The sequence below is a fragment of the Lagenorhynchus albirostris genome, chromosome 4 (genome assembly GCF_949774975.1).
Source record: "Lagenorhynchus albirostris chromosome 4, mLagAlb1.1, whole genome shotgun sequence".
Lineage (NCBI taxonomy): Eukaryota > Metazoa > Chordata > Mammalia > Artiodactyla > Delphinidae > Lagenorhynchus > Lagenorhynchus albirostris.
In genome coordinates this window covers 17,994,041-18,018,022 of record NC_083098.1, presented here as the reverse complement: position 1 = coordinate 18,018,022, position 23,982 = coordinate 17,994,041, and the positions used below count along the sequence as shown (strand labels likewise).

The 23,982-nt window shown below is 40.3% G+C and overlaps 1 protein-coding gene across 1 annotated transcript in view; it reads right to left on the bottom strand.

Annotated features, from left to right (window-relative positions):
• Positions 1 to 11,518: 11,518 nt before the first annotated feature.
• Positions 11,519 to 23,982, bottom strand: part of MTTP (microsomal triglyceride transfer protein) — a 45,492-nt gene continuing 33,028 nt past the window's right edge. Inside the window, exons 14-18 of the mRNA XM_060147109.1 lie at positions 23,823 to 23,944; positions 22,236 to 22,463; positions 16,825 to 16,949; positions 14,377 to 14,547; positions 11,519 to 12,887 (exon numbers count right to left, since the gene is read on the bottom strand). Coding sequence (XP_060003092.1) covers positions 12,716 to 12,887; positions 14,377 to 14,547; positions 16,825 to 16,949; positions 22,236 to 22,463; positions 23,823 to 23,944 — 818 coding nt within the window. The 3' untranslated portion in view covers positions 11,519 to 12,715. The remainder of the gene's footprint in view (positions 12,888 to 14,376; positions 14,548 to 16,824; positions 16,950 to 22,235; positions 22,464 to 23,822; positions 23,945 to 23,982) is intronic.

The window sequence follows — 23,982 nt, the reverse complement described above, 5'->3', positions numbered from 1 at the left end:
TTTCCCTGTACCCGGAGTATTTCACCTGATCAACCGAAGGTATCTAACTGCTTACATTTTTAAGTAGCATTGTGAGGGGCACCTACCAAGTTGAGAGATGCTCCATTGACACCAAAGAGCAACCCAGACAACGAGTGTCCCTGAGGGTCCACACTGAGGCCCAGGAGAGTAATTGTGGTCTGCCCCCTTCAAAATCTAAATATCTGAAGCACACATTTGGAGACCCACTGCACAGGATCAGTACTGTAAAATGTCAAGCACTAGTTGAAGTCACTATAAACCTTAAGATTGAAGCCCCCAAAAGACTTGAAACCACATTCCACAAGAACATACAGATCCAGAATCCCTTACATATGTCCAGGGTGTGGGGGTTGTCGGGCAAGAAATTAAGTTGAGGGCTGTTCTAGGCCTTGTATTTTCCTGACTCACCTCTGGCTTCCAGCTCTTGTTTCCAGTGAATTCTCAAATTCCATTCTTCCATTTTGCCTCAAGTGTGCGTTCCTTTACTCGGCATTGCATTGCCCCACCAGGCTTCATTGCAGGACACCCATCCCGTCCTGCGTATTCCAGACTTGAGACTGTATATGTGTGTCAGGGTTTTGCCGAAGGCTTAGGGTACATGGGATGGAGATTAGCAGGTGCTTCACCCGAAGCAGCCAGCTGCATTAGCAAACACCTTAAACCTGAGCACTGGCACCCCTCTTCTTATACAGTCCCCTGCCATCTTGGCACTAGGTAATTTTGCTGGTTGTTGAGTTCATTTGTGCTTTAGCCATCCTGCCTATGACTAGAACCCTCTCCCTCTCTTCATCCTCTGCTTCCTCTGCTCCTTAGCTTGCTGGCTCAGAATCCTCTAATTTCCTATTATTTCTTTTCTTTCTTTCTTTTTTTTTTTTTTGTTTGTTTTTTGTTTTTTGCGGTACGCGGGCCTCTCACTGTTGTGGCCTCTCCCGTTGTGGAGCACAGGCTCCGGACGCACAGGCTCAGCGGCCATGGCTCACGGGCCCAGCCGCTGCGCGGCATGTGGGATCTTCCCGGACCGGGGCACGAACCTGCGTCCCCTGCATCAGCAGGCGGACTCTCAACCACTGCGCCACCAGGGAAGCCCCCTATTATTTCTTATATAGAGCAATTTAACCACCTAACAAAGCCCTACTAAAGCAGATCCACTGCCCTATGTCCAGAACCATTGCTCTAGTTATGTATTGCTGAGTAACAATCCACCCCAAAACTTAATGGCTTAAAAAACACAAAAATCATTTGTTTGACTTGTGAGTCTGCAAATTGGGCAGAGCTCGGCATAGAAGTTTTGCCTCTGCTTCAGAAGGCAGCGTGACTTCCAGGGACAATCTACTCACATGACTAGAGAGCTGATGATAGCTATCAGCTGAGAGTTCAGTTGGAGCCAGTCAAGGGCCTCAGTTCCTCTTCAGCTGGGCCTCTCCTTGGGCTGCTTGGGCTTCCTCAGAACATGGTGGCTGGGTTCCAACCATGAGTATCCAAGAGACAGGAGCAGATGCTGCCCACTTCTCACGGCCTAGTTCAGGAAGTGACACAGCATCATTTTTAGCATCCTCTGTTTGACAAACAATCACAGAACCCAGATTCAGTGGGCAGGAACACAGTCCCAGCTCTCAGTGGAAAGAGTGTCAAATAATTTGGAAACTTGTTTTAAGCACCATCCTCTTTAAGGGGTGTTTGTAAACAGATACTTTTTTATAAAGGAGTTTTAAAGTTAGTTCTTAGATTAGTGTAGTCTCGGTCAAAGATTTTAGAAAAAATCTAGAATGAGAATGGTCTATACAAGATTTGCTGGGCATGCTTTTTGTGTGTGTTAGGAGTATGCTGGAATCTCAGAGGGCAGAATTTCACTGCTGTATTTCCAGCATGGAGGGAATCAATGTTGTTGAGGAATGAATGAATGCCTGCTATATGCCAGGTGCTCTGATTCATGAAGAGGTTCGGATTTCAGGAAGCCTTTAAACATGGTGAGAATGCCTGATACGCTGATGAAGCTCTCCAGTGTAAGCCTTGTCAAATGCACAGAGATTGAAAGAGGAAACTGGCCAGCAGCCACAAAGAGGAGATCCATGCCAGCGACCCAGCATGGGACAGGCAGGGAGCAAAGAGGGCTAGGTGTGAAGAGAACCAGAAAACCAGCGCAATAGCAAGAGACTGAAAAAGAAAAAGCTGTTTAGTTGTGTAGGGAGCAGGGAGCTGCTGAAGGGCAATAAGGGGAGGAGTGTATGGAGAAGTAGTGTGGACTCAACCCTTCGGCAGCAAGTTTATCCAACAGAAGTGGTGTGAAAAGATAGTCATCAAAGACACAGCAAAATCGTATATATATTTTTCATGCTCCTTGAAGTTACAATGCAATCAACAGATTGTCCCTTGAGTGTAATCTTCCCTGAAGGCTTATATACCTTCAGAGTACTACTGGATAGAGAGGGAAAACAGGTTTTATTATACACATATGTATATTCCACACAAACACACATTAGATGCAGTATTGCAGAATAACATTATCATATATAATACGTGACATACTATATATTATTATAAAGAGAGAATTGTGAGATAATATATATTACCCCTACCCTGTAGTTGTATTCAAGAAATATTAACTACTACAATATACCTCTCCATTATAACATTTCTGCTCCTGAAAACGTCAAGTTCATTCTTATACAGGGTGTTTAAAAATACTCAAACCATTTCTTGGGATATCTCCTGTTTATCAAAATAGTGAATGTTCTTTGAAGGATATTTAGAAAATGTTAAAATTTCTAAAAACTGAAAAGTAGGGAAAATTCTTAATCACTAAACAAAAGGCCTCCAGAAATAAATACTTGCAAGTGTATTTGATACTTTACCTGCTATTTTGTAGTCTATTTTTTTCTTCATAAATTTATAAACCTACCTCCTTATCTTCCAGTATTCTTAAAGGAATGATTTTTAACAGCTATGTCTTAAATTTCTTTATATGGCTGTATCATAACATGTTTAATCAATCTCATATTTTTAAGTACTTAGTTTTTATGGTTTGGGGCTATGAAAATAAATGCTGCAATGAACATCTGAACACAACTCTTTCCAAGCATCTCTGATGATTTCCTTGAGATAAAGTCCTCTGGGTAGAGTTACTGAATAAAAGGACATAAACATTCTTAAAACTTTTCACACAGATGTCTCCCCACCATCCACCCTGAAACATGCAAACACCTCATTTAGAAACTTTATATTTTAGCACTTTTATTAAATTATCCTGACGATTGAGGGATGAGAAGCTCCTTGTGATTTGCTGAAATACATATTTCCCTGCCCAAAATACAAACTCTTACTTTCAACCCCCCAACAATCCCCCCAAATACACACACACACACACACACACACACCACTTACAAACTTTAGGAGAGACCGGTGGTCTTCTTATGACTTTAAGTGTCTTCCTTTTTCTCAAGAGCAAGGCTCTCAAAGTGTGACCACCATCAACAGTGTGCGCGTTACTTGGGAAACCTCACCTGTTTCAATGCAAATCCTCAGCACACTTCAGGCCAATTGAATCCAAAATGGGGAGGAGGGGCAGCAATCTGTGCTTTAACAAGCCCTCCAGGTGATTCTTCTGCACACAATTTTGAGACCCACTGCTCTGGACCACAGGGCACTGGCAACCACCAGCTGACCTCTTTCTTGGAGGAAAGCCAAAAGGCTGATGTCCTGACTGGAAAACTGTGCTCTGCACCCATCACGTTAGTGTACTCATCCCCAGAGAGATATTCCCCTCCCACCCTCGTTTTCCTCGATGAGTTTTTTTTTTTTTTTTTTTTTTTTCCCGGTACTCGGGCCTCTCACTGTTGTGGCCTCTCCCGTTGCAGAGCACAGGCTCCGGACGCGCAGGCTCAGCGGCCATGGCTCATGGGCCCAGCTGCTCCGCGGCACGTGGGATCCTCCTGGACCGGGGCACGATCCGGTGTCCCCTGCATCGGTGTCCCCTGCACCGGTGTCCCCTGCATCGGCAGGCGGATTCTTAACCACTGCGCCACCAGGGAAGTGCCAAACCTGGATCTTAAATGCATAGATGTTTCTCGCTCTATTTTCCATCTGAAGTATTTTGTAATTAAGAAAAATATTTTATAAAAAAATTGTGTTTTGACCAGGAGCTTTTGTGAAATCATGTTTATTTTATTAAATTGCTTATCATAAGAAAAGAAATATTGCTTTTCTTCCTTTTTGGCAAAGTTAATCTAGCCCTTATTGTTTGTTCCTTTATTTTTTTTCTTTTGAGGAAAACGTTAGAACACTGGGCCATGAGGGACATTGCTTCACTATGGAGGCTCTGACAGCAGGCTCTGTCTGCTTCAAATGTCTCCTTGGCCACTCTGAAGGCAGTCTGAGCATCCTGAAAGTTACAAATGTACTGACATCCCTGGGGAATAGCTCAGTAGTTACTGAACACCGGCTGTGCTATGTGGAGGATACTAAGGACATATACGTGGCCCTGAGCTTGAGAAGCTCACCCTTCATTTGGGAAAATAGGATATTTACATAATAAAAGAAAATTTTAATGACATAAGGAAAGAGAGAAGGGCAGGTTGGTATGGTTAATTCACAAGTGGTGGTATATGTAATAAGTGTACCTGGGAAGCAGGTGGCTCAGTAGCTGGCAGCTTCCATGCATAGGAAATGCAGCGGAAGCTGGGCTGGGGAAGACTCATTTGGGCAGAAGGGCAGGTGGAAGGATGAGAGCCAAGGAACCGGAACAGCCAAATGTTGGTGTGTTTGGAGAGTGCACGTGGCAGGAACAGGAGGTGTGCTGTTTGTGAAGACTAGTGCGCATGAGGCTGGAATAAAATGTCGAACTTCAGTGGGGAGAAGAAATTGACTTGCAGGCTTAGGAGCTTAGACTGGATCCTGGGTAGGTAGTGTAGGACAATGGTTACATGCTTAAACTCTAGAGGGAGACTCCAGGGTTAAATCCTGACTCTGCTCTCCACCAGCTGTGCGATCTTAAACAAGTCACTGAATATCTCTGTTCTTCAGTTCTCCATACACAAAAGGTGTATAATAACAGTTTCTACCTTAGGGTTGTTTTGAGAATGAAACGATTGGATACCTATGAAGTGCCTACAGCAGTACATGTTGCCTAACAGGTGTAATATAAAATGTTGAATAAAAAGGGTAGAGGGAGACTGTGGAAGAATTTGGTTAAGCACAAATAATTCTAATTTTTAGGAATTGTCTTCTCATCCCGTAAGTGCTTTGTATTCACCAAGGCCCCTCAGATTTTATTAAAGAGCTGACGTCTTCCTCCCTAATTGGGGAATATATTAGACCATGTCCACTCTTAAGCAACTCTTTGTTTCTCAATAATTTGATTCATCTCACACTGAAATCTTACTCATGACTGTGTTTACATGGTTGATCTTCAGGCAGATTGAGTGGAAGAAGTATACAGAAGTGGGGATAGGTACCTCAAAACAGAATGGAGGTGACTCACTTTCACCAACAAAAGAATCAGGTAATTTAAACCTAAAGCCTATTCTGAAAAGAGAATGTCCAAACTTTTACAGGTAATCCTAGATTATGGCAGGAATCTTTCTAGTAAAAACAGAAGGATGAAAATAGCATAGAGGTTTATGTGCTGTTCCAAGTCAACTGTGAATAAAGTAAACTTTTATTAATAGGAGGGTAGCAAAGGATGACTAACTCATTCTAGCTTAACTGTAATCCCATTATGGAAGGTAAATGGTTACCTAAAGTACCTCCAATGGTGGACTTTTTATTGATATCAATTTTTATGTTCTTCTATAAGCTCATCAAATAGCATATGCAATTGTGCGGTAGGCTCTCTGAGAATGTGAACTGTCTGCACAGTCAAGCTGAAGACAAACGGACCTGACTCCATCTGGGGGTCTGAGATGTCCTGGACAGTAAAGGAAGCTGATGCACAAAGAAGCCAATTCTGGTGAAACGGTAGATGAAGGAGTATGTTACTCAGAATCGCCCTCACTACTGTCCTCCCCTGCTTCCCACTTTCCTGGATGCTGCATGTGAGAGGTGCAGATATCCCAGCCATACTGCACTAAGCCCTGAGAGTTAGAGAAGCATGACCACTGTGCTGTCTGACTAGTTGGAAGGTAGAGGTAGAAAGAACACGTAAACAAACCCCATTTTATTGAAACCGATCATAGGTAAATAAGAACATTGCGCACCACATCTCTAACATTAAAAACAACATTGATGGACTTCCCTGGTGGTGCAGTGGTTAAGAATCCGCCTGCCAATGCAGGGGACACGGGTTTGAGTCCTGGTCCGCGAAGATCCCACATGCCACGGAGCAACTAAGCCCATGCCCCACAACTACTGAAGCCCACACACCTAGAGCCTGTGCTCTGCAACAAAGAGAAGCCACCGCAATGAGAAGCCTGCACACCGCAACGAACAGTAGCCCCCACTCAACACAACTAGAGAAAGCCCGCGCGCAGCAACAAGGACCCAGTGCAGCCAAAAATAAATAAATAAAATTAAAAAAAAATTGATGAAAGTGGAAAATAACATTTATCAAATGCTACTGTGTGCTCAACACTATACATGCATTATCTCAATGAATCCTTAAACCAACCCAGTGAAATAGGGATTATCATACCTATTTTAGAGATGACAGATAGAGTCATATACCCAAAATCATTCAACCAATAGGTAGTAGAACTGTAATTCCAAGCCAGGCCTCCCTGCCCCACTCCCCTGCTGGACCCACTGTCTCAGCTGACAACTAAATTAATGAGAAGAAGCAACAAAGCTGTGATCAATCTGAGTCTGGAACAGGCTCTTAATGTCGGGATAGACATCTCGAATTCTGTTCCTCCTCCCTGTACAGGAGTGCATTTAGGCTATTTTGAATGTGTTTTAAGGTTTCAAATAAGTTTTTATGAATTTTAAAATATATTACTTAGTGAAAATAGAACCAGATCATCGCCAAGTGATTTGAGCCTTCCTTTCGGGTTCGGGGGTTATTATTATCCCTCATTACTATCACCCTCACCGCCATCTTCACTAGCACCATCATCTTGGCTATGTCCACACTTACCACTTCCATTCAACCTTCAACCTCCAAGTTCGAACCAGGGCAATTAAGCAATAAAAAGAAATTAAAGATATTCAGATTGGAAAGGAAAAAGTAAAACAATCTCTATTTACAGTTGATGTGATCTTTTATATGGAAAATCCTTCTATCATAAGATATTAGAATAAGTGAGTTCAGCAGGGTTGCAGGATACATGATCAAATACAAAAAAAATTGTATTTCTATATACTTGCAACGAACAATCTGAAAGTAAGAAAACAATTCCATTTATAATAACATCAAAAATAATAAAACACTTGGAATAAATTTAACAAAAGAAGTGCAAAACTTATACTCTGAAAATTACAAAATGCTGTTGAGAGAAATTTTAAAAGATTTAAGTAAGTGGAAGGGTGTCTCACATTCATGGGTCTGGAGACTTAATATGGTTAATATGGTAATAGTTCTGAAACTGATGCACAGGTTGAATATAATCCTTATCAGAATCCCAGCTGGCTTTGTAGAAAGTGATAAGCTGATCCTAAAAATCATATGGTAACTCAAGAGACTCAGGATAGCCACAACAATCTTGAAAAAGAACAAAGGAGGTAGACTCACAAGTCCCAATTTCAACACTTACTACAAAGCAACAACAATCAAGAGAGTGTAGTACTGGGATAAAGATAACATGCAGATTAATGGAATAAAACGGACAATCCAGTAATGAGCATTTACATTTATAGTCAACTGATTTTCAACAAAGGTGCCAAGACAGTTTAGTGGGGAAAAAATAATCTTTCAACAAATGCTGCTGGGACAACTAGGTATCCTCATACAAAAAAATGAATTTGGGCCCCTACCACACATCGTATAAAAAGATTAACTCAATATAGACCAAATACTTAATTTAAAGCTAAAACTATTAGAAGAAAACATAGGGGTAAATCTTTGTGACCTTGGATTTGGCAGTGGTTGCTTGGATATGACCAAAAGTACAAGCAACAAAAGAAAACATAGATTACTTGGATTTCACCACAAGTTAAAATGCTTGTGCTTCAGAGGACATTATCAAGAAAGTGAAAAGACATCACACAGAATGAAAAAAAATATTCGCAAATCATATATCTGATAAGGGACTTACACCCCAAGTATATAAGGAACTCTTACAAGTCAATAATAAAAACAAATAATCCAATTTTTAAAAGGGTAAAGGATCTGAATAAATATTTCTCCAAAAAAATGTAATAATATGTAATGGCTAATAAGTACATTGAAGGATGCTCAACGTCATTAGTCGTTAGGGAAATGCAGATCAAAACCATAGTGAGATATCACTTCACATTCACTAGGATGGTTATAATCAAAAAGAAAGATAATAAAATTGTAGTTGTGGATGTGGAGACATCAGAACCCTCATATACTGCTGATGGGAGTATAAAATGGTGTAGTCACTTCAGAAAACAACCTAGCAATTCTTAAACAGCTAAACATAGGGTTGCCATTTGACCCAGCAATTCTACTCCTGGGTATTTACCCAAGAGAAATGAAAGCATATGCCCACACAAAAATCTGTACACAAAAGTTCATAACAGAATTATTCATAATAGCCAAAGGTGAAAACTACCCACATGTCCATCAGCTGATAAATGGCATATCTACATAATGGGATATTATTCAACTGTAAAAAAGAGTGAAGTACTGATACTAGCTGCAACACGGAAGAACCTTGAAAACATAATGCTAAGTGAAGGAAGCCAGTCAAAAAAGACCATGTAGTTATAAGATTACATTTATATGAAATCTCCAGAATAAAGCTATAGAGACAGAAAACAGATTAGTGATCGCCTCAGGCTGGGAGACTGAAGAGATTGGGGGTAGGAGCTAGGGGTACAGATTTCTTTTTGAAATGATGAGAATGTTCCCCAATAGATTGTAGTGATAGTTGTACAACTTTGAGACTCTACTATATTTATATATAATACAAAAAAATTGAATTCTACACTACAAGTGGATGAATTGCATGTGATGTGGATTGCATCTCAGTAAAGCTGCTATCAAAAAAATGAACATTTGTTGGTAGCACATTCAGACCTGCCTCTAGGGATGAAGCACCTTTCATGGAGGAAGGGACACAGGACACTTGGCAAAGAAAAATGTCGAGACCTGTGAGCGTACAAGGACTTCTGATGCTGTCAGAGAAAGAGACCTAGAACTACAGAGAAAGGGCAATGACTCTCAGAACTTTGTAGCATAGCTTAAAGCTTTGTAGCCACTGTTCCAGGCTTGTCATTTTCATAACTACTATTTGTATTCTTTTAGCACCAAATTAAAAAAACCCAAACAATCTGGGAAATACAGTGGATTCAGAGAGCAGTTTCTGGGGTAAGACTGCTTATATTTGAATTCTAGTTTTACCATTTCCTAGCTGAGAAAAGGTCTCCTGTGGGGTAAGTTAAGTGTCTTCTGTGCCCTGGTTTCTCCATCTGTAATTGTGCTGTCCAATTCAGTAGCCATTAGCCACATGTGGCTATTGAACACTTGAAATGAGCTAATCCAAATTGAGATGTGCTATAGGTGCAAATTATATATCACATTTCCAAGACCTAATCCTCTCCCCCAAAATAGAATATCCCATTTGATATGATAATACTTATATAGTGGGTTAAAAATAAATTATACAGTGGGTTAAAAATAAATTACTAGGGCTTCCCTGGTGGCGCAGTGGTTGAGAGTCCGCCTGCCGATGCAGGGGACACGGGTTCGTACCCCGGTCCGGGAAGATCCCACATGCCGCGGAGCGGCTGCGCCCGTGAGCCATGGCTGCTGAGCCTGCGCGTCCGGAGCCTGTGCTCCGCAATGGGAGAGGCCACAGCAGTGAGAGGCCCGCGTACCGCAAAAAATAAATAAATAAATAATTAATTAAAGTTCATGTCATCTGTTTCTGTTTATTTTTTGAATATGGCCACTAGCAATTTAAAATTGCTTATGTTTATATTTATTAACATTTATATTACAAGTCTACATTTGTATTTATGGTTATTTTTAAACAGGTTTATATTTATAAACAGAAGTCAAAATTATCTGTGTTTACATTATATTTCTATTGGACAGTGCCAGTCTACAACATGGAAATAATAACGTTCCCTGTTAAATGTGGTTGTTGTGAAAATTAAATAATTTTTAATATACGTAAGATGCTTAAAAATACCTGACCCTTACAAGCGCTAAATAAGTGTTAGCTTTAAAAATGTATTTGAGGGTTTCCCTGGTGGCGCAGTGGTTGAGAGTCCGCCTGCCGATGCAGGGGACGCAGGTTTGTGCCCCAGTCCGGGAAGATCCCACATGCCGCAGAGCGGCTGGGCCCGTGAGCCATGGCCGCTGGGCCTGCGCGTCCGGAGCCTGTGCTCCGCAACAGGAGAGGCTGCAACAGTGACAGGCCCGCGTACCGCAAAAAAAATAAAAATAAAAATGTATTTGAAGGTGGTCAGGTTCAAAGAAGCAGAGAGCAACTTTCCATGGGCAGTACATCTGTGAGAGACAGGGCGTGACAGTAGCGCTTTGTAGAAGAGCCAGGCTAAATCCTTCAGGTCTGCAAGGAGAGGCTGACTGGGCACAGGGGCTCATGCCAGAGGGTCGTGAAGTTCCCAGACAGCTATCTCTGCAAAAGTCAGCCGTCTGGACACTGGTGTTTGAAACAGGTCAACAATAAGGATGCCAAGTAAGTCTTTCTGGTTCCAATATGTCATATAAAAGGTGAAATATCACCTTACTCCTCTTAAATTTGTCTCATTTATCTAGAAAGGAGTTAATGTTTGTCCTATGCTTCAGGTTTCTTTTTTCTTTGGAGAACGTTAGAGTTGGTAGGTACCATCCATTCTCCAAATAAGTGGCCATATTTGACTCAGCCAGGCAGATAAGCAGTTGGGAAATGGCATAACAGCAATATCCATGACCCTGCAGTCATCACTCTTAAGTAAGCTCTTATTTTACGTACTAAGTAAGTTATTATCCCAGAAGCAGCTGTGATTTACTAAGTGTCACACGGATGAGGTTCCTTAGCCCACAGCATCTTCAAGCTCAGTGCCCTGGATCAACTTGCTTTTGCGGCAGCATGAGTATCTCTACAGAGCGCTTCCTCCAAGGCCAATGCCACCACCACCAACAGTACCCCCGAAACCCTCCTGTTTTTATTCCTTTTTCTCTTCTCAATAACATAACAATACGTGTGCAGGTCTAGAGCTTTATAAAAACTGGGCTTAGAGCTTGTTTTTAAGCTTGCCGGTCCTTAAGAGCTTCTGACTGCTTCTGCTGCTATTTTCAATAGCGTATTTTCCAAAGGGCTCTGACCACCTATTAGAGCATCTGGCCTGTTCTACAGAGCTTCAGAAGCTTATCTGTATATGTGTCTGGGCTCAGAAAGTGGCAGGAACAGAGAAATATGGAAGACAAAAGCAATTCAATAGGAATTCCACATATTTATTTCATCACACATCATTTTAAATTTACAACTAGTGGCGGGCTAGCTAAACTTCCCGTGTATGTGTGCATGTGTGTGTGTGTGTGTGTGCATGTGTGTATGTGTGTGTGTGTTTAATGGACAAGTGAGCACCTGTTATCTGTTTTGGGCCTGTCGGATCAAAACATGTATCTGTTTTGTCAGTAAATATTTGAAAATGGTTAACGTGGCTTTTTTAATTTGTACAAATAGAGACACTCTTTTCTTGATTTCATTTTTTAGAAGTCCAAATCCATCAGGTTCTCAAAGCATTATTAAATTCTCTCGGCCATTCTGGCTTTTGTAGACTGCAGTCCAACAGACTGGGACTTCCACCACGAAACAGTTGAGTGAAAAATAAAATAAATATTTGAGGATGTCCCTTATAAAGGACAGTGAACCGCATTATAGTCTCAAAGAGATACAGCACAAGAAAAAATCTAATGGAGTTCCTGAAATTAATATTTCTAATTCTGATATGCTGAGTCCGGCATCTTTGTAAGGCAGAAGGCAGAGGACTCACTAGCTTTCTTCTAGCGATCTGACTACGTGGCCAGCAGAAAGGAGAGATGGTATGTGTTCATTCTGTGTGCCTCCTACCTCAATACTCAATAAAACTAACAGAAGAGATAAATATTAATTCCTGAAGATGGCTGCCAAAGGCCATTAAAAGTCTTATCCCTTTCCTCCATGCTCCCCTTTCCAAGAAAAAAAGGTCTGTTTTTTCCTGATTGGGCATGTTTCGTAGAAACAAGCTGTGTAAGGTTCTACCAAGGGCTTCATATACATTGATTGAAAATTGTTGAAACAAAATTGTGCTCTCCTGAATGTGTGTCTGTGTGTCTTATTTTTTACAAACAATAGTTTCTTCTTAGGGAAGAACTATTTTCATAGTACTAAATGTGATTTGAGAGAGATACAATAAAACTAAGAATGCTACTAAAAGTGTCACATAGGTTGGCTCAAAATGACACTGTAGGTAGTACTGAATGATTCAGGCCCAAGCTTAATTATGTGAGGTTTTTCACTGCTTTTTACAAAAGCTCTTAAATACAGGTAAATATGTAAACACTGTGCTCTCAGAGAGCAAGTACTTAGGCACGTCACATCGTATCCCTTCCGGGGAGATGGATTCCAGTGAAACAGCCCCATCAGTTTCAAAACCAACTGCTGGAACTACTCTCTGGTTGAGGAGGAAACACCACCTTGCACATCTCAGAGTTCTCTTGGTGCAGCGGGAATTCAGATCCCGCTACTAGGCTTTCTTTTCTCTTCCGAGAGACATAACCTCTGCCTGTGGACAGCCTTTCATACTTTGTCTCAAATTGCCTGCATAATAACAATAATAACAAAATTACACACATATTAAAGTCACCCCACCCCCGTCAGAGCCAAGTTATTGAGTGAACACTTGAAGCTTCTGTTTCAAAGCCATTTGAGAAAGGATGTGAGTACCAAAGACGACTAGCTTTCGTTCCCACGAATGGGGTGATTGTTTTCTTCGCGTTTCTCTTCACACGCCTGGGATACGGGAGTGCTGTTACTCATTCTTCTGGAATGAAGGACCAAATGTCTCGCAGCTTTCTGCAGAGGCTGCTAAGCTTTGTAGGCCTTGCTATGTCCCCCACCCTCATTCCAGGAGCCCCACCTCTGGAGCATTCCCCTTTTGAGAAAGGAGCAAATCCAACTGGAGTTAAGCAGAGAATGCTGACAGGGAAACATCCCCAGAGCCCTGGCCCAAGTGAAATGTGGAACCTAACCAGTTAGCCTTGTGCCTGGGCTGCTGGTCACTGCATTTTGACCATTGGAAGGTTGATTTTCTAAAATGTATTAATGGAGGTTTATTCTAGACATAGGTTAATAAATTAGCAACAGCTTAACGTACTATAATCTACAATCTTTTCTTCTGTAAAAACATAACCTGTTCATATTTGTACTTACATCATCTAGCATTCCTTACATGGATCATGAAATTAAAAAAATAAAGAAAGAAGGTGCTTAACTCTGCCCTACTTATCAAAGGAGATAATGTAAAACATGGTTCTCTGTTTTAAGTATACAGATTCCCTTCATGGTTAAGCGTGCATGTCAAGGCGACCTCTACACCCACTACAGAAAAGTCAGTGCTCCCTAGACCCGAAGCATCCTACTTCCTCACTATAGTATTATTAGAATAATTGTTACAAAATTCAAAGGGCACAGTGTAAATGAAAAGCTCTAGAGTGGATAAGGTGTTGGGAAAACTACATGGACCGTTATATATTTAGTTTCTGGGACACTAAGTACTCTACTAAAAGGCTTTTTTTTTTTAAATTCAAAATCCCAAAATCTTAAGCTTGAGCCAAAACTTAAACCAGGTCAAGTTGCTGTTGTATGGATTACCTAAAAATTGTGATTCATTTGGGCTCTTAAACCAGGGTAAATGATTGTCAGATGTTCTGTCTTGAACTTTCTGTCCAAGAGACAACTGTGAAGATAGCTGATAGTAAATATGCATCTCGTGCTTTTGCTGAAACTGTGTGGCAATTCTTACGGTAAATCAAATCCCTTTGTTGCCTTGATAAATTATTTCTGGGCTAGAATATGATATTATCTCCAGAATCAAATGAACTAGTCATTACAGTTTCTTGGTATCCTAGAAACTAACTTTTTTTTTTTAGTCTTATCAATTATTCTTTCACTCATTTAAAGAAAAGTCATGTTTCACTGGGTTTTTACCATTTTCCTTTAATTTCTGTAACGGAATGCTCAAAACTGGGTGCAAGTTCCTGGTGAACTGGGGCTGGCCCTGGAACATTCCATAAGCACTGCTTCTTACCTGTACGGAATTCCATCCTTGTCCATCTGCAGGCACACTAAGAAGGGGTACTGAGAAAACTGCACCGTGGAGATAAACTCCAAGCTTGCTTCTGTTTCCACACCAACTTCCAGGCCAGTTTTCACAAAAGAGGAGTCCACTGTGATGTCACCAGTTATTACCACAGTTACCCTAAGAATCGAACAAAATAAGCTGTTAATCACATTTAACTGAGCTGAACTAACAGACCACAGGGTCTGAATTTCTCATGCTGGTAACTGGAAAGAAACACTTAAGGGACTAACAGGTGACCTAAATGTGCTTAGAATTCTGTTGGTAACCAGGAACTGGTTTGTCCCAGCAATTGGGCAGTGAAGTTTTGCCCTACCCCTGAGTCCTCCCCCAGCCTTCAATTCTAGATGTGGGAATGAAATGTCTATCAGGCATTAATGTTTGGTATGGGCATAGCAAGAGCCATGATGAAAACATGCCTGGGACCTGGTCCTATCAGGAAGTCAGAAATACCTGTGTTATCTTAAAACAAAGTATAAGCTCACCCAGAAGACAGCTGAAGTTTACAACAATTTTCTTGGTAACTCTCTCTCTGTTGGCTTCTATGTAGCTACCTCAATTCCATTTCATTACTTTCTCCAAAGGGTCTCTGATGACAGAAGTCTATGGTTGCCAAGATATTTGAAAAATACAGTATCACAAAGAACCATTCCTACAGCATGTATATTGGGTGCCCCAGAAAGGACAGATATCACAGGTTCTCCAGTGATCACCTAGACAGATTGGATTGACTAGGATAGAGGCTTGGATGAAAATGAAGAGGATAAACAATCCTAGTAGAAGGCTTACCTCTAGGACTACTCTAATTTAATTGTGGACTTTAGATGAAATCAGAGCTGTACGTTCGTGCTCTTTTAATAGGCTACTAATTTTTGCTGTGCTTCTCACAGCACACCTGCTGCTCTTGCCAGTGCAAAAGTAGGTTAGAGGTGGTATCATTTAAATCCCTGAATCCTTTTCCCTGAATTCATTAAATCCCTGAATACCTTCTAATATCTTACACTCAACAAAGGCTTAAGAGATATTTTTTAAATGAACAAATGGAAAATTGAAGATGAATTGGCTATAATGTGGACACTGGCAGATACTTAGGGATACCGTGTCTCTTTTAAAAAGCCAGAAATTTTTGTTGTAGCTGTTGTTGATTTCCTTCTGAAAATAATTCAGTTCAGTTTAATTTGGGTAAACTTCTGTCTAGAAAATACATCAAAAAGATGACCAAGATGACTGATGCAGTGGGAAGCCCTAAATTATATTGCTTATCACTCTGAAAGCCTCTCCCATTTCTCATTCTTTGGTTCCTTTTAGTAACACTGAGGGTCACCTTTCATGTTAAATGTGCCACCTTTTGATTTTTCTCAATTCCTTCATCCATTGTTCAAAATAAACTACAAATCTAATTTTAGCACTCCTATCTCACCTCTGCCCCACTGTATTTTTAAATATCCAAAAAGTAAAAATCAATTGCATTTTCATGTTCTTTTCTTCAGTATTACAACAAACAGAAGAATAATTCTTTTGATTATCACATTGGTTCAAAGACATTGTTTTAAGTTCAATCACATTGGTTCAAAGACATTGTTTTAAGTTCAAAATAAAACACTTTCATTTGATCTGATGGGTCAATTAGAAAAACTAAAACAGCAGAGAAAATTCTGTTTAGAAAAATGAACACTAATAGAAACACTTAAGGACTCAATGTTTAGGACTTAGATTCTCACAAAAATGATCATCTTTTTATTTTTCTCCACTGAAGACAGCAAAAGAGGAAAGATTTTAAATCCCAACGTGAGGTATAAGCTAAAAAAAATTGCTTAAAAGTAAAGTCTTCTGACAGCATTGTCAACTACCAAGAGAAGATGAACATCTCATCCACTGTGCAAGCTGTCCGTGGATGTCTTTAAAAGCGAAGAGATCCTTGGCTGAGTCATATTAGGTACCTAGCTGCTCATAAGACGCTATGGAAAGAATGACTTCCCATGGTTACTCCCTACTCTACGATCTAATGATTACAAACAGAAAGCACAGATTTCAAGAAGTCGGAAAGTTAACCAATTCTGAAAACATATCTCTGCATATAGAGAACGGACTTGTGGTTGCCAAGAGGGAGAGGGAGTGGGGGAGGGGTGGACTGGGAGTCTGGGATTAGCAGATGCAAACGATTATATAGAGAATGGATAAACAACAAGGTCCTACTGCATAGCACAGTATATTCAATATCTTGTGATAAACCATAATGGAAAAGAATACGGAAAAGAACTATATATATGTATAACTGAATCACTTTGCTGCACAGCAGAAATTAACTCAACATTGTAAATCAACTATATTTCAATAAAATTTTAAAAAACCTTTATCTCTGTGGTTCTTTGCATAGAGTACTATACATATGCTTACCGATTTTTCACTCGGGTCTTAGACTCACGATACCACAGGCTAAACTCCATTGAACCTGAAATATCAATAGCCAGACCACCCTGCACATCCATATTTGCCTTCAGTCCAGATTGCAACTGAAGCTCCTAGAAACAAAAATATAGAATAACAGTGAGAAGAAGAAGAATTAGAAGGAGGAGGGGAGGGGGAGGGGCACAATGTAGCCAGCCCCTTTCCAAAGGCACATTCAACCTCCGGCTGTAGGTAATACCATTTGAGTTGTGTTAACATTGAAGTCTTTCTCTAGGCTTGGAAACACATCCTAACCTTGATCACGGAAGTAGATTATTGATTTGCTAAATTATTTAGTCAATTACAATACTAAAGAAGTGAAGTGTCAATTGACAAGGGTGCTTTCTTTCAATCTTTGCCTCACTTTGGGAGGGGCAATGGTTCTCAAAGTGTGGTTCCCTGACAAATAACATGAGCATCCAGGGAACTTGTTAGGAACGGAAGCCCCATACCTACTGAATTAGAAACTCTGAGGGTGGTGCCCAGAACTCTGTGTTTTAATAAGCCCTCATGTGCTTCTGTTGCACCTAAATTTGAGAACCACAAGACTAGGGAAAATGAAAGCATATCCGTCAGAAATCCAGTGTGGCTTTGGAGTGGAGGGTGAGGCTTTGGGATAGATGATCTCTTGAAGTCCTTTACCACTTCTGTGTCAAATATAGTAAACTGCATCCTGCTGGTAAATGAAAGGCAGGATCAAAACTGCCGGTGCAGTATACAAGTTCCAGGAATTGCCTAGGAAAGGAAAGCTAGGAAAGTAAGGCAAGGCGACTTAACTAAGCCATAATACACTATTGTTTGACATTTGGAATGACACCAAAATAACAAACAGGACCAACATGAACTCCACAGCATATTCCAGAGGGACAGTACTCGTTTACGAACGTAGTCCGTCCTCAGTAATTTTGTAGTTGTCTGGAAACCATTGTTTTATGCTGTTTGCCAGCATTTACCCTTTAAGTCTTGCAATTCTATGTACATTAGATGGGGTGATGTTGGCTGAAAAATTCTCCAGCTGGATTGGAATCAGATTGCCTTGGGACAGTGTTTGAAATGATAACGGTTCTGGGAAAAAGGCTCAGTACCTTTAATTTTGATATTCCTCCAAAGATCTCAGGTCCACAGCAACTGGCAGCGTGACTCACTTCTTTACGTAACTGCCCTATTCAGACCAAATAAGCCATGCTTTCACCAACTATTAATGCCGCAATTTCACTTCCTAGAAAGTTCTGTGTTGATCATTGATCTCCCTGAATTTTCTCCAACTTTCCAAAAAATGTGGCGAGAAATCTCAATCGTAGAACTTAGTTTACTAGAAAAGTCTGATTGTGGCATGAAACTACCTTCAGTCTGAAAGACACTTGGATGAAAGCATGAGATTCTCAACACAGAGCTCAGGCCGTATTAGGAGACAGCCCTAAGGATACTTACTGCTACATTAGGTCCAGAACAAAATGTGGTGGTGGTGGGATGCAGGGGTTACCTCAGGCATCATAACTGATATGAAGGAAGACAAATTATCCTGAGAAAACCACGATAATCATGTCCCAATTGTAACCTATGCCCATGAACTGCAGAACCAAGATGTGAGTTCTGCACTTGCACTGTTACTGTCATTGTTTCCAAATTGGCCCTATTGTATGCCCTGCCTCAAAAGTACTTCCTTATTTGGATCATATTCTCTATTCCCCATTTGAAAACTATAAACTTCTTAGTCCACCTAACTCGGCAGAGGTCTGTGATGTGGACTTTAGCCTTCCCACTGGCCATACATTACGTGGATGTCAAAACACACCAACTGCCATGGAAATGAACATTTCACAGCTATTAAACAAGGTGCCTTTTGTGGGGAGAGAGCATTTCCACTGCAATGTGGGTTTTGAGGAGTGCCTTGGCTTTCCGGGAATATTCCCCTTCTCTCCTGCAAAGGGATCGTGGAAGAATTCTTATGCATAGTCACAGAGGAATTTGTTTGCCCCCCCCCCCCGCAATAGAAGGACAGACCACTGACCCCTGTAGAAGGACAAACCACTCTTTCCTTCATGAAAGGGACTAAACCACATAGTGCAGTGGTTCTAATTTTTGAGGGGTGTCAAATAAGTAGAACTAACAGCTTTTGAGCACCTACTGTGCCCCCAAAGCTCTACATTTTTTATCTCATTTAATTCTCATACAAATCTTCCATGGTGGGCATTATATCTGAAGACTGAAAAGAAAAATTAGGCTTGGAGGCTGCATGTGGAGCTAGAATGAATACCCAGACTGTCTCTCGTGGGGAGACTTTTCTACTACCATACATGCATAGCTAGCAGGAAATCATAACTGTCATTTGTCTCCTAGTGTGCAAGGAAGCCTGTTCTGAGAAATACTGCAAACAAGATAAAGCATAGGCTTATGTCCGTGTTTCACCAAGAGGACATATTTATTTAAATTCTTGTTTATGAACCAGAAGAATAAGATACTGGAGCTTTGTATTTGTAGCTAATGTGACCCCTTTGATCTTTTACTTTTGGGCCTAAAGGTGTTTCTTACAGCTCAGACGCTGATATTTTGACAACTCATCCCATTGCTCCCATTCAGGAAAATATGTTCTTTGCTGGCTAAAGAGGATCCCCCTGTTAATCTGACTTTATCAGACATCCTCCTCTGAAGAGTAATCCAGTTAGCTGCAAAAAGAGAGCGAGAGAGTAAGCACAGAGTAATTCCATCTGCCCTGGCGTTTGTGACCGGTCATCCGCTGCCAACATTTCCTTCAATGTCAGCACTTGACCTAGAGTGGTATGTGCCCCTGAAGCTAGGATGGCATTACTGGAGTGCTCTGCAGAGCCAGGGAGACTCAAACAGCATATTTGTATAATAAACCCAGATCTGCCAAATACTTCAATCTAAATGACACTGGCATTGGGCTATGTTCAATAACTAAGGGAAGATCTTTCTCTTAGAATATGCCTGCAGTGCCCTAGCTTAATGAAGACAAAAATCATGCAAGATAAATCTAGATCAGGGGTTGGCAAACTATGGCCTGCAGGCAAATCTCGCCCACTGGCTATTTTTGTAAATAAAATTTTATTGGAACACTGCCACGCTCATATGTTAATATATCACTTATGGCTATTTTCACTCTACGATGGCTGAGTTGAGTAGTTCAACAGAGACCATATGTCTCACAGAGCCTGAACTATTTACTTTCTGCCCTTTACATAAAAGTTTGCCAACCCTGACCTAGGTTATTACTTATCTTTGCATCAAGATTTATACCCCCATTCAGACTATTAGGCATTGCTGTTGGGTAGGTGAGTACGTACAGGTGGTACTGAACTGTTATCATTCCTGCATCTTAAAATGTGGACTACTTTCTCAGCACTCTTATGTCTTCTTCAGAGATTCTTGCATTAAGAATACATCTCTCCAGAGGTAATACTTCAATGGAAAAATGCAGTATAAAATTATAATATAATTTGAGAACAATTTTTCTTCTGTGACTTTGAGGATTAAGGGGCATGAAACGCATTGCTGGTTGTCCTTCTTTTCATTCATATTAACAGAAACACAGTTTTGTTCAGAGTGTCGATACAACCATTGAAAAACTATATTTACTAGCTTCTCTTGCAGCTAGAGATATCCATATGGCATAGTTTGGGTCAATAAAAAAGGACTTCTTTTTGTAGATGCTTATCTTTTGTAGAAATAGTTAGTACTTGCAGGACAGTTCTTGAAAAAGAGTCTCAGACTCTGCTGCACCTTAGCCTTCTCTCTTCCTTCCTGGAATGAGGAATTAGTGCTGGAAGTGCAGCAGCCATCTGATAATCATGAGGTGACAAGCATGAGGTTGAAAACCACAAGTAAAGATGGCCAACCTGAGGAAAACGAGTCTGGATCCTAACAATATCTTAGGGTTTCCATATCAATCCTGGATTACCTACTTCCAAATACTTGTAACATGATAAAAATCAAACGATTTGGTTAAGCTACCCCAAACTGGCTTCTTTTGTTATATACAGCTATCCTGAACTGTTATGAGGAATAATAAAGATAGGGAATTAGCATTTGGTTTCAACCAATGATGTTTTGGTGGAGTTTTAGTAAATCTGATAGTTAAGGTCACTCCCAGATCTTAAAATCTATGATTTCATAACCAGAATCCAACAAATCAAGATCCTCAAATTATCCGGCAAAGAACAAAGCTGATAAAAACTGTGAATGCCTCACTTTATGAGTAGCAAATCCTGGTTTAAAGCTGTTAAGTAACCGCCCAAGAACACACAGAAAGTAAGTAGTGAAGGCAAAAGTCAAAACTAGGCTATTACTTATGAATTTACTAAACCACAAAAGCAAACTTCCCAAGCAAGTCCTATAGTCTGTAAATTTTAAATTTTAATTTAATAAATATAAATCAGAGTGCAAGTGATCACTTTAAGGAGTTCCCATAAGATCCTTTCTTAGCAAATATTCCATTTTTATATTGCTATGCTTAGTAAGGCAGGAAATGTCAAGCCATTAAAGAAAAAATTTTAAGCATCAAACACTCAAACTCAAAGGTTATTCAGATTAACCCTTTTCTGTTTCTCAAAAAATTCCATGAGGCAGCCCACTCCCATCTCACAGTCACCTGGTCACCTAAATCTTACCACACAGAATATAGTATTGTCGTACCTTGTACAGTAATGTAAGATTTAGGGGTGAAGCAAACTGAAAACTATTCTGAAGAATGCAGGTCAAGTGAATGAAAGTAATCCTACTCTTTAACAATGAGTGAACCTTTGTAAGCTTCTGTGAACATGAGAATTTGGGGCAGAGTCTCCATTAAACGTGTGGTTGGTGTCAGTGGTTGCTTGTGTCTCTACGAATTTGGCAGGGATGATGCACTATTTGGATCTTACCATTGTTGTCATGACAAATGTCATCAGTAACTATGAAGCCATGTAGTTTAGCTCTTGCCTTCAGAAAAAAATATCATCTAAGCCCTTGTGCCCAGGAAAGCCAAGTGAAGAGATAAGGCCATCTCTTCTCTGTTGAATCCTAGGTTATTTTCTCCATAATTTCTTGTCTCTGTTCACATCGGTTACCCCCCACCCCCACCTTTTAGTTCTATGGAGATATAAATGACATTATATTATACTCATATTATGTTGAGTACTTCTTCTTTTGCCTCAACAGTGAAAAGATGACTTAATCAGATAATACAGACAAAAGAAAACACATTTACCTGTAGCAAAAGAGAAAGGGCAATAATACCAAGAGGTTCAAATGCTTTGAATGTGAGTTCCAAGGTGGGTGGAACTTTGTCTTGTATCCTCCAAGCATGGAGTACATTTAAAGCATGCCTGGTACATTCAGTAAACAGTTGCAGAATGCATTACCTGGGAATGATCTATTAGCAGAATAAGTCCTTTCACCACACTCATAGGGTCGCTAGTTGCTGACAGCATTTTGGCCATCAAATCACTGTATCCGTTGAAAAAAGTGACAGGTCTGAGCTGAACATCAAAGAGGAGGGCTGACAAGCCAGCATAGGAGTCAAGGTTCTCCTCTCCTTCATCGGGAGTGGCTGCAATTAAGGTCTCCAGTCCTTGGGCTTCAATGACCACCTAGAGAAAATGGATATAGCATTCATGACACTAGCTCCATGCCTGTTCTGTACGTGATGATGAGCTGACAACTAGAACTTTCCCAGGGGTCAAAAACTCAAACATTTGCAGTTGCTAGGCAAAAACAAAACAAAAACAACTCCAGGCCTGAATATGAGTTCGTTTTCTTCATTTACTCCTCACAGCCACCCTTTGGGGTTCATATGATTTGTATCCATTTTGCAGATGAGGCCAAAAAAAAAGCTCAAATGGCAGAGGTAAGTCTCAAACCCCTTCTGTCTGACTGCAATGACCATGAGCTTTCCATTTAATGGCGTCATCCTAGAGACTCAGTCTCTGCAGAACTGTCGTACATGGTGGATCGGCTATCTTGTAGAGCCCCTAAAAAGAGGCGGAGAAGTGTTGGGACAGTCTGCCCTATGAGAGGATGTGGAACTCTCTAAGCCATGACTCACACCTTTCCACATAAAACTTTCTCCAGTAAAAGAAAAGATGATGAATGCTATGAGGAGCCTCACATCCTGATCTCTGCCACACACAGGAATCCTACAGATTCTCTGTCCTCCACACCCAGCACCTTAGCCACTGGGCATTTGGCATTTCAGAATGCATATCAGAAAACAGATGGTGATTCCTCAGGACAGAAAGCATAGTATCCTAACTAGATTCCTACCAAAGGTGTAGTAATACAATATTGATAAGATCTCAAGTTTATATACATTGCATCGTTTTTAAAGCTTAAATGAGCTTATTGAGAAGGCTATAGTTTGATATGCATAAAAACTATAAAGAAAGTATATTTCACAATTAGGAAGCCTTTAGAGATTGTCACCACATTTGGGGTAAAACTAAAGGGATGGAAGTCAGCCAGTTGTCAAATGCCTACACTTTATTCTTTTCTCTCTTAGCAATATTGAAAAAATATAGATTGACTCTTTGGAGAACCATATTCTATCATGAAAGCTTTTATTATGGGGAATCAGTCTCTTCATAGAAACACAAAGAGAAGGAAATATATTCTATAACTAAATATCTGGAGCTCCAGGGAATATATCTATGGATAAAAACAGTTTTTAAAACATACATGAGAAATACTGGCATGACTTCAATTTTGTGACTATGTGTACCTTTGAAAAAACTATGGATGTTTGGCAAGTCCAGTGACTCAAAACATATAAGTTTTCAAGTTCATGTTTGAAACTCTCTCTGGGACTGTAAACCATACAGCCTCTTGCAGATGATGATAGATCCACCATTAATTTATGCGTTCTATAGTGTTATCATTAGTATATATTTTATTTTACTGCACACTAACCTCTTACATACTTTAATAAGCAAAATTAATGAAACATGAGATACCTGAATACTATGAAGAGGATTTTTCCTAACGTACTGAAAGATGTTCAGGTTACTTCTCCTTAGAATGCCAGAACCAGAGTAAAGAATGTCAAGACTGTAAGTAGATGCCGAATGGGGACTACCTAAGGACAAAAAAAAAAAAAAACAAACCTGTAATTTA